The following is a 9926-nucleotide window of genomic DNA, read 5'->3' as shown; positions in this document are numbered from 1 at the left end:
ATGATCAGAATATAAAACTACGGATATACCCTCCAGAAAACTGACTTTTCCTCCAAGCATTCGGGAGGTAAAATCGGGGCCCACCACCCCCACAACGAGCCTCGTTTCCGCAAGTGGAGAAGCTCCCAATCTACAATCAATAGGGACAAAAATGTCTTTTCCTCCCTCCCTCACCCCCCCCCCCCCCCCCCCCCCTCGAGCTTATCCTTACCTGTGGGCTCCCCGGAATCTCCCACTTTTACAGGTCCCCCCAAATGGATTATTTTCCATTATTTATTTTTATTTAATTAGTTTATTTACGGAAGAGAGGTGGGACCCACTCTCATTTTCTTTTTATTTTCATGAATTTAAAATATTAAAGGAAAAATGTTTTTATATCATATATTGAATTTAATTTACATTATCCAAACCCTTCACCTGGGAACCAAATTAATATTTATATTTTTAAAAATTTAATAAATTAGTTAAATTATGGTTTAAGTAGATAAGAACAAATTTATTAATTTAAAATAAACTTAAATATATTTGCAAAAAAGCCCTTGAGAAAAAGGTAATTTTCTACGTGGGGCCCATCATGTTATCCATCCTCATACTAACAACCACTACACCTCGCCGCACAGGAATTTTCCCCTTCTTTAATTGAAAATGAAAAAGGCGTCCGAAGGGATTAACAATAGAATCCTCCTCGGCTCTGATCCTCTGTTCCGCAAAATCGCTTTAATTAAAAATAAAATAAAAAATAAAATAATAATTAAAACGTTTGAAGAAAGATAAGAGAGAGAGTTCACGAACCTGGGCATTTTTTTTTTCCATTTAATTTTAATTATTAATTTATTCAAAAATAATATTAATATTAATTTTTTAGTGTTAATTTCGCCCTATTAAATCTGTGTTATTGGGTTTGGCTTTTGGTTTTCGGTTTCTTTTCTCACAATCAACCATCGTTTTGCTTTTTCACGTAAAACCTTCTCTCGCATTTTATTCTCTCTCTCTCTCTCTCTCTCTCTCTCTCTTTTTCGCTTTGGCGTTTGCTTTCTTCTTCCATTGATTTTCCTTTGCTTTTTCCCTAATGGTTATGGAGGATAACGAGAGCTGTGGAAGTAGAGCACATGACTCGTTGTCGCCGGCGCAGAGTCGGCAACAGAGACAGAAGTTTGAGGTATACAATGAGGTTCTACGGCGTTTGAAGGATTTAAACAACGAGGAGGCTAATCAGCCTGGTTTTGACGACGAACTATGGGTTCACTTCAATCGTCTTCCCACTCGGTATCGTTAACCTACTCTTTGCTTCCGTACTCTCTCCTACATTCTTCTTTCTTCTCGTTTTGACTCATTTCTCGCGTTTTCGTGATCGAGGATTTCGTTTTTCTTCAATCCATCGTCTGGTAGCTGGTTAGCCGGTTGTTGATTTATGGATTACGTCTTCGTTTTGTTTGTTTTTGCTAATTAATGTTGTTTCTTTATGTATTGTTTGGATTTTTTTATATATTTTTTTTATCGGATTAATATCGGATTAGATTTTTAGTTTTGGAGTAGAGAGAAGAGCGGGTTGTGTTTTGGTATTGATCAGTCTACATTCGTTCTTGTGCTCTGTTGAATTAACAGATTCGGTATGAGTTTGGTTGGAAAGTTTTTTTTTTCTGTTAGCAATGCTAATTTTGGTCATCCTTAACACTTCAAGAGTTTGCTAGATAGATGACTTTAGCCGCTGAGTCTCTGTATATCCTATCTTCTTTTTGTTTTCCTTGTTCGGTTGATGAATAATCGATCAATTAGATCCAATGCTATGCAGATATGCTCTAGACGTAAATGTGGAGAGGGCAGAAGATGTTCTCATGCATAAAAGATTATTGCAATTTGCTCATGATCCTGCAAATCGACCTGCAATTGAAGTCCGCCTAGTGCAGGTGAGCAAGAGCGTAATGACGATTTAAGTGTCTTGAGTGTTTTCCTTTTTCCCCCTTTCCTCCATCACGATCGTCATGCACAGTGATTTTCAAGAATATAGTGTAATATTCATTTTATTGTTTAGGACTGGTCTGCTGGATGTTATTTATTCTGCATAGAACGTTTTATGGTCATTGATGAACAACCAGCAGCTATTTATGTATCATTATCAAATTATTTGGTCTGTTCTTTTTGCCAATGGGTGGAGCGTTGTTTCTTTTCTAGCGATCTTCTTGTAATTTAGGAACAAATAATAATAATTTTACAGTAGCTTAAATGATCCATCAACTGTGCTTTCACATAATGACAGGTTGGATTAAACTATTAACATGAATGTTAGTGTTTATGTTACCACGTTGAGGAATGCAATTGAATCTAGGAGTTTGGAGTATGCAAGCCAGCATTCTATACCATTAGGCCAATTAACCTTTTAATCTTAAACTTCGGGCTCAAGTTTCCTGAAATCTGCTGCGAATTTTGATCTTTGGCTGAGTTTTCACTTAGTGTCCATGCTGTTTTTAATTCATATGGCTGTTTATACCTTTGTAAAATTCATGATTTGAGGAGGAAATTTTTTTTTTTTTGCAACTTTCATGTCTATAGGAGTATGATATAGTTATTCGTGAAGGGCCTTTTTATTTTCCCCTTCCAGTCTCCTTTGATCCATAGTCAGTAAATTAATTTTTATTAATTATACTCCTCTAGGTCCAGGCCATTTCTGATGGGAATTCCGCTGACTTTGCTGATTCATGTTCTGTAAAAGACACTGACCATAATTCTGCAAATTGCTTGAGTAAACAGAGGTGTGCTTTTATTTCTTTGTATTCTAATCTGATTGCTGTGAGTTAACTCTGATTATGTCAACTTACGTATTGTTATCATGTTTCAAATTGAAGCTATTCAATCTCATCTTATTTCGTTGTATTGTTGGTTGTGGTATGTGTTGTCTTCTTATTAATGTACGGAACCTTTGGATGATTTTCTAATTTGTTAGCATACATCCACCACCTGCCTTTGGGTCATCTCCCAACCTTGAGGCCTTGGCCCTTGAAGCTAATAACGCTCAGGACCTGGAGGTTGATCATTCTGTACATGCCAGAACACAGTTTTCCCGGTAATCTCTAGTTCCTTTATATACGAAATTAACCGAGTATAGTTTCACTACTTTGGTTTTTTTAGTGATTTTCAGTTTTTAAAATTTTGGACTTTCAAATTATCTAACTTGTTTTCGATTATCTATTTCTTTCATACCTATATCAATACTTCTGTGAGAAGAAAAATCATTTATTGAAACTTAACTGGTTTTATCAAACTTGATCCCTTTTTTTTTACTCTACCAAATGTTTCTGCATTTAGTTGATATTTATTTCTTTATTGTTTTGACAAATAATGTAGGCCGATGCATGAAATAACTTTCTCTGCAGATGATAAGCCGAAACTTCTCAGTCAGGTATCTCACGTACAGTTAATTTCTCTGTAGAGTCTGTGTGTATGGTAGGGAAATGATGTTCTTGTGCTTGTATTGCCCTGTGGTCCTGTCAATGGGTAATTAGTTTAGGCACTTTGTAAACCCCCTTTGTGAAAGCCAGTCACGTTCATTAATTTTGCAAGAAAAGTTAGCATACGACGGTCATGTCCATTAATTTAGCAATAAAAGTTAGCATTCTTGGTTATCTTACATTGAAGCTCTTATCTATTGACTCTCTCTCTCTCTTTTCTTTTTGTAAGATCTATTAATGGATATTCAATCAACTGGTTTTTGCTAATCGCTAGTCATATAAGCACACAAATAAGTTTCTGAATCGGCGACCCATATTTTACTTGCTTAGCTTCTGCTGCTGGTTTTTGTATGTTTTTAGTTGACTTCCTTGCTTGCGGAGATTGGGCTGAACATCCAGGAGGCACATGCATTTTCCACTGTTGACGGTTACTCATTGGACGTTTTTGTAGTTGATGGGTGGCCCTATGAGGTATACCACTCTTTTAGACGCATCTGAGCTAGCTTCTCTTTTATTTTTTTCCCTTTCCGAAGTAAAAGAAAAATATCGGTAAGGCTTCTTTGTTTTTAAAGGCTTATCTGCGCTTAAATCTTGGGCTTCAATTGTGATAATGTTGGAGCTGAAGTGTATCGTTTTCAAGTCCTACCCTATAATGTATTCAATATTATATTTAGGTGACTACCATTTTTTTAGCTTGTGACGTGTCCTTTCCAAAATTTGGGTGAGTAATAGTACTTAGGAAAGTAAGGATAACTATAGTTTTGGATAGTTTTCTATGCTGTACATACGAGTCTAAATTTTAACCATTGCTCAAATATAACTTGTATTTTGGTATTGAAACAGGAAACAGAACGATTGAAGACTGCATTAGAGAAGGAAGTCTCGCAGGTTGAGGTAGCTCCTTTTTTAATCATTGGTCGATTTTAAACAGCGCATCTGAATTCCCATTTATTTTACAATTATTTGGTTGGTTAACCCTTTTCAAGAATGTTGTGCTTTCTACTGTCTATTCAATGTTCCATTTTTTTTTTTTTTGTCATTTTATTATTTCACCATGAATATGTGTCTAACTCTATGGAATTTTAATTTTCTTTTCAGAAGCGGGCTTGGCCAAATCATAAATCCTCGTCACCTGTTGGGGGACAAGATTTAACAACTAAATGTGAGCCTGATCGAGTGGAAATTCCCACAGATGGGACTGATGTATGGGAAATTAATCCTAGACATTTGAAGTTCGAGCATAAAGTTGCGTCAGGTTCATATGGGGATCTGTAAGTCCAAAATGTTGCTTTTTTTTTCTTCAATGTTTCTCTTACGTGTATCTGTTTGGTACAGTTTTATGTGAGCTTAAATATCTTTATCAACGAATCCAGGTATAAAGGTACATATTGCAGTCAGGAAGTGGCTATAAAAGTTCTCAAAGCTGAACGTGTAAATTCAGATATGCAAAGTGAGTTTGCCCAGGAGGTATATATTATGAGGTAGGTCAGATATTGTCAACCTGTTATTTTTAGTCTAGCATTTATTTTTTTATGAGGTAGGTCAGATATTGTCAACCTGTTATTTTTAGTCTAGCATTTATTTTTTTGCTGATTTTAATCGGTTTTCTTAGCATTCTTGACACTGAAATTATCATTTCGATGAGGTCTATAAATTCCCCTCGCATTGTGGTTGAAGAGGAATGGAAACAAGGAACATGAGGGACGGGTTGTAACTTTTATATACAGATTTTTGAAATTTTGGAAAGTAAATAATTGACAGAGTATCTGGTGACAGTTATAATTTGTCTCCTGAACGCTTCTATCCATGCTGCCTGCGACATCAAATGAATTTGTACCTACAGTGAAAATGTCTTTTGAAAATAAACATCCCTTCCAAGTATTTCTGCATCGCTTTTCTTTTATGCTGTCTTTCCTCGCTTTCTTATTCTGGTGATGTGTGGAGAGGTGTAAGCTAATTTGCTTTATGTTGGGGTCCATGCTTATAATCTTTCAATCGACATTTTTTTTGTGATTTGCAGAAAAGTCAGGCATAAGAATGTCGTACAGTTTATAGGTGCATGTACGAAGCCCCCAAGCTTGTGCATTGTTACAGGTGAGTCAAGCAAATAGTCCGTTAAGTTCTATTTTCTAACCCTATTGGACAAAATAAACAAGTAACATTATTTATTTTGATTAAATCTGAAAGTAATTTTTCTATTTCTTCACTTCAGAGTTTATGTCTGGTGGTAGTGTATATGATTATCTACATAAACAAAAGGGAACCTTTAGGCTTCCAACTTTGCTCAAGGTAGCCATCGATGTCTCCAAGGGAATGAACTATTTGCACCAAAATAATATAATTCACAGAGATCTTAAGGCTGCCAATCTTCTGATGGATGAAAATGAAGTAAGAACAATTACTTTCCAGTCCTTTATTTTGATGTCATGCATGCGTTGCTCCATTTTTGTCCTTAATATGCTAACTTTCTAGAAATATATGCACTTTTTAGCCTGTACGTATGTTTTTCCAGACCATATTTTATTTTGATGGTTTAATTAACTTGTTGTACCAAGAGATTAGCTTTTCAATATCAAATATTTGCATGGTGGCAGTCTATTTTAGAAGGTTTTCAGTATGTCATCTCAAGAGATTAGCCGAAGCAGGAATGCGTGTTACTATTATTTTTTATTGGACCTTCAAACTTTCATTTTGAGCAATTACTCCACTTAAGTAATAGAATCATTGTGAGCCCCACCATAATAATTCTGTTATTTGCTGGGTTTAGCTGCAACAATTTAGAAGATAATTACACATTTCCATAGTTGAGGGTAGCTTAAAGTTTAATGGTAACATCTCTTATTGTTTGGGATAGTTTGCATATTTTTCAAGTCGCAAAGAGGATCTCTTCTACCCACAATAATACCTTCTGACGTACTTCAGAAGAAGAAATGAACATCCTTGATTTTAACAGAAGTTCCTTAGAGAAAAAGGATAGTCAGGATTATAGGCTTGTAATCGGGCTATAACTAGGTACTTTTTAATTACTTCAGATTACTGACCGCTTCAGCAATGTTTGAGATACGAAGGCTGCCTCTCTGTGGTTCACCCCCTCTTGGAAGTTGGTTGAATCCATCACTCATCCATCCCATTAATAAAAGATGGCTTCAAAGCATGCTATGTTAAAAATTCCATGGGTTTCCATAGGTGGTCAATTCAACCTTTGGGAATGTTACTTTCCTAGGGCTGAAACAACTAACACTGTGCTCCCTGGTCTAGATACGATTAAGTAATTGTCCAATTCTCTATTTTCTCTATTGTCTCAACTTCTTCTAGTTCTTGTTCTCCCATTCTATGATATGTTGTTGCATATCCAGATTTAAAAGCTTGATTACTGTAATTGGTTTATACATGATTTTTGATCATGTAGTTACATGTGTATATTGTATAATTTAACTCAATTTCCTATATGATCCAAAATATGGGCATCTCTCTCACACCCTCCATACACTGCAGGTTGTCAAGGTTGCTGATTTCGGTGTTGCCAGAGTGAAAGCTCAATCAGGAGTTATGACCGCAGAAACCGGGACATATCGGTGGATGGCTCCTGAGGTATGTTCATTGTTCATGGAAGCATGGAAACTATACATTCTAGTATTCATTAGGCTTTAACACGTATACCACTCTATCATGTTTGTTGGACACAAACTACAGATTACATAATTCGATCATATGTGGTCTTTGGCCAACAATTGACTATAACCGTGGGAACTGGGTAGTATACTTTAATGGTACTCTAGTTATAGAAAATTAACATCCAATCCCTTGCATGCCAGCAACTGCTTAGCCTGTTTCTGTTTTATAATTTTCCGTCATATTTATGGTACGCTTAGGAGTGATGTGCATGAGCACCTTAATTTTTTTTTTCATATGAATGCGATTTTATCGAAATATTAGCAAATTTGCGTAGATATTATATTCTTGTTTACACATACAGTGATGCCAGTTTTGACGACCACAGTACTTCTTTGACTTGTTTGATGATGGGGTTCCAAGTGCTTAGGTGCAAGTGAGGAGATGCATGGTCAATTGTTTCTGCATCGTGCATCTTAGATTTTTCTAGGTCCCCAATTACGGAAGTTTATACATAAAAGACAACGAAGGGCCCATCAGATTTTGATGATAGTTTAAAGATCCTTCTTCGAAGATGAATGATGGTTTTATTTATATATTTTATTATTATATTAAATCATTTAGGGAAGAAATTTGTTGAGATGTCTTTTTCAAATAACAATCTTTTAAAGGGAGAGTCCTCTCCTCTACTTTTTTGAAAAAAGAAATCCTTTCATTTCTCGCTTCATATACTTATATGCTCACCTCACTGTAGTCTTGCTTGTGCTTGGCGTTTAAGCTTTAAGGGCTATGCACTCTCGGTTGTGTTCCACAATGTAAAATTAGATGACAATGATATGCTATTGTTTTCTTAACAAGTTAAATCATTTGAGTAATTGGCTGCTTTGATTCTAATCACTGTGGTTGATCATCTTCCTTTTCATGAAGCTATAAATACTAGCGAATGTTTACTAGAACATATAGTTCACTCATCTTGTCATCTTCTTACTCCAGTTACTTCGTATTGAAGGTTATTGAACACAAACCCTATGATCACAAGGCTGATGTTTTCAGTTTTGGAATTGTCTTGTGGGAGCTGCTAACTGGAAAGGTACCAATAAATGGAGATCTACCATTTCTCCCCCTTCTTATTCATTCCCTCCCTTCAACATACTTGATAGCTTCTAAACGATATCCGTCTGTTTTGCATGCCAGCTGCCTTATGAATTCCTAACCCCATTACAAGCCGCAGTTGGAGTGGTTCAAAAGGTACAATTCGATTCCATAAAATTTAGCTGTATGGTATTTGAATATGAATCTTCCATTGTAAATCATAACTAGATTTATACATCCAAATGAAGTTACATTTGAGGAGGGAACCTTTTAGTTGAAAGTATATTTTATAACTAGACGAGCTATCTATGTGCAAGTTGGCCAAATATTTGTAGTCTAATCAGTCGTGTGCTCGCGTTTTCAGGGTTTACGACCTACTATTCCAAAGCACACTAATCCCAAGCTGGCTGAGTTGCTAGAAAAATGTTGGCAGCAAGATCCATCATTGAGGCCGGACTTCTGTGAAATTATCGACATATTGTTGCAGATAACTAAGGAAGTAAGTTCTCGATGACTTGGCTTCTTCTTACCTATCTAAATTGTTATATTTGCTAAAACTTGGTTCCGTAAAATAATGTGTCCTTAAAACTAAATTCTCTGCCAACTGATTTCGTTGTCTGTGTTTCTCCCCTTCCTCGAGGGACAAAATATAATTCTTACATTTTTCTGTCCATGAAATGTTCTTTTATACACCATAAAAAGGATTTTATTTATTTATTTATTTATTTATTATTATTATTTTTTTTGTAAGATCTCACACTGGTTGGGGAGGAAAACAAAACATTCTTTATAAAGGTGTGGAAACCTCTCCCTAGTAGATGCGTTTTAAAAACCTTGAGGAGAAAGTCTAAAGAAGACAATGTCTGCAGCGGTGGGCTAGGATTGTTACATTTTTTGTCCAAGAATTAATTCATAAATTTTTAATTAATACTATTCATTTTTGTAGTTGTACTTAGAATAAGGAAATTTCATAATAGGAGTTAAACCTTCTTTTTTTTTAATTTTTTGAATCATCATATGAAAACGAATGGATGATGTCTAAGAAAGTTTTTCCATTTTACTGACGGGGTTTATTGCTACTATTTACTTTAGCGGCTTGGTCAGTTACTCAAGATTCTTGATTATTCCATTTTCTAATGTTAGCAATGCATAGCGGTGAAATAACTAAATAATATATTGAGCAGGTCGCTGAAGACGGTGACGAACGTCGAAAGGAGAAGAGTGGAGGGTTCCTTTCAGTGTTGAGACGAAACCTTCACTGAGAAGTAGTGAAAAGAAAGAGCGTTGGCAATTTAACAATTATTGCAACCTTGTCTTGTATAGCATTTGTCGACTACATTTTACTTCTTTTCTTTTTTCCTTCATTTATTTCTTCCATCAATTTTTCTAACCGATTAATTATATTCCCGGTAGTGGCAAAGTTTGAAGTTGTTTTTTTTTTTTTTTTTCCTTCCTTATTTCTTCCATTAAGGTGCTGTGATGATTCGCAGCTCTCAATAAAGCATATTTAGAAATATTTTATACAGGTTTTATTTTCGAGGACATTATTGGCCAATTTTGTATTCGGCAATGGCATTATTACTTCCATGAAAATCCTGTCATTCGCATTTGAATACGAATTAAATTTAATAAAATTTCATATACTTTTTTATTTTATTTTTGTGGTTTAAACCCTCGTACCTTAATATTTGTCATATTTGGTTCAAAGGAAGTTTATAGATGTAGCTATTGTTCATTTACCACTCCTAAATTTTGCATATATACTGATAATTAACA

At 35.3% G+C, this 9926-nt stretch overlaps 1 protein-coding gene across 2 annotated transcripts; it reads left to right on the top strand.

Moving 5' to 3' along the window:
- Positions 1 to 965: 965 nt before the first annotated feature.
- Positions 966 to 9666, top strand: LOC111811123 (serine/threonine-protein kinase STY46). 2 transcript variants are annotated; one of them, XM_023697863.2, is made up of 16 exons: positions 968 to 1266; positions 1793 to 1907; positions 2653 to 2750; positions 2942 to 3061; positions 3343 to 3397; positions 3807 to 3917; positions 4290 to 4340; positions 4545 to 4717; positions 4820 to 4927; positions 5467 to 5540; positions 5659 to 5834; positions 6942 to 7037; positions 8068 to 8148; positions 8253 to 8306; positions 8515 to 8649; positions 9335 to 9666. In XM_023697863.2, the coding sequence occupies exons 1-16, from the start codon at positions 1070 to 1072 to the stop codon at positions 9410 to 9412; spliced, it is 1722 nt and encodes a 573-aa protein (XP_023553631.2). In that variant the 5' UTR covers positions 968 to 1069; the 3' UTR covers positions 9413 to 9666. The 2 variants fall into 2 exon arrangements, 1 of the variants encoding a protein (XP_023553631.2); XR_002817503.2 differs by lacking the exon at positions 9335 to 9666 and having other exon boundaries at positions 966 to 1266; positions 8052 to 8148; positions 8515 to 8529.
- Positions 9667 to 9926: the final 260 nt, after the last annotated feature.

Source organism: Cucurbita pepo, chromosome 15, assembly GCF_057944985.1.
Source record: "Cucurbita pepo subsp. pepo isolate OVF chromosome 15, ASM5794498v1, whole genome shotgun sequence".
In the NCBI taxonomy this organism is placed as follows: Eukaryota; Viridiplantae; Streptophyta; class Magnoliopsida; order Cucurbitales; family Cucurbitaceae; genus Cucurbita; species Cucurbita pepo.
The sequence above is the reverse complement of the archived record's forward strand: the minus strand, read 5'-3'. Positions and strand labels throughout refer to the sequence as shown.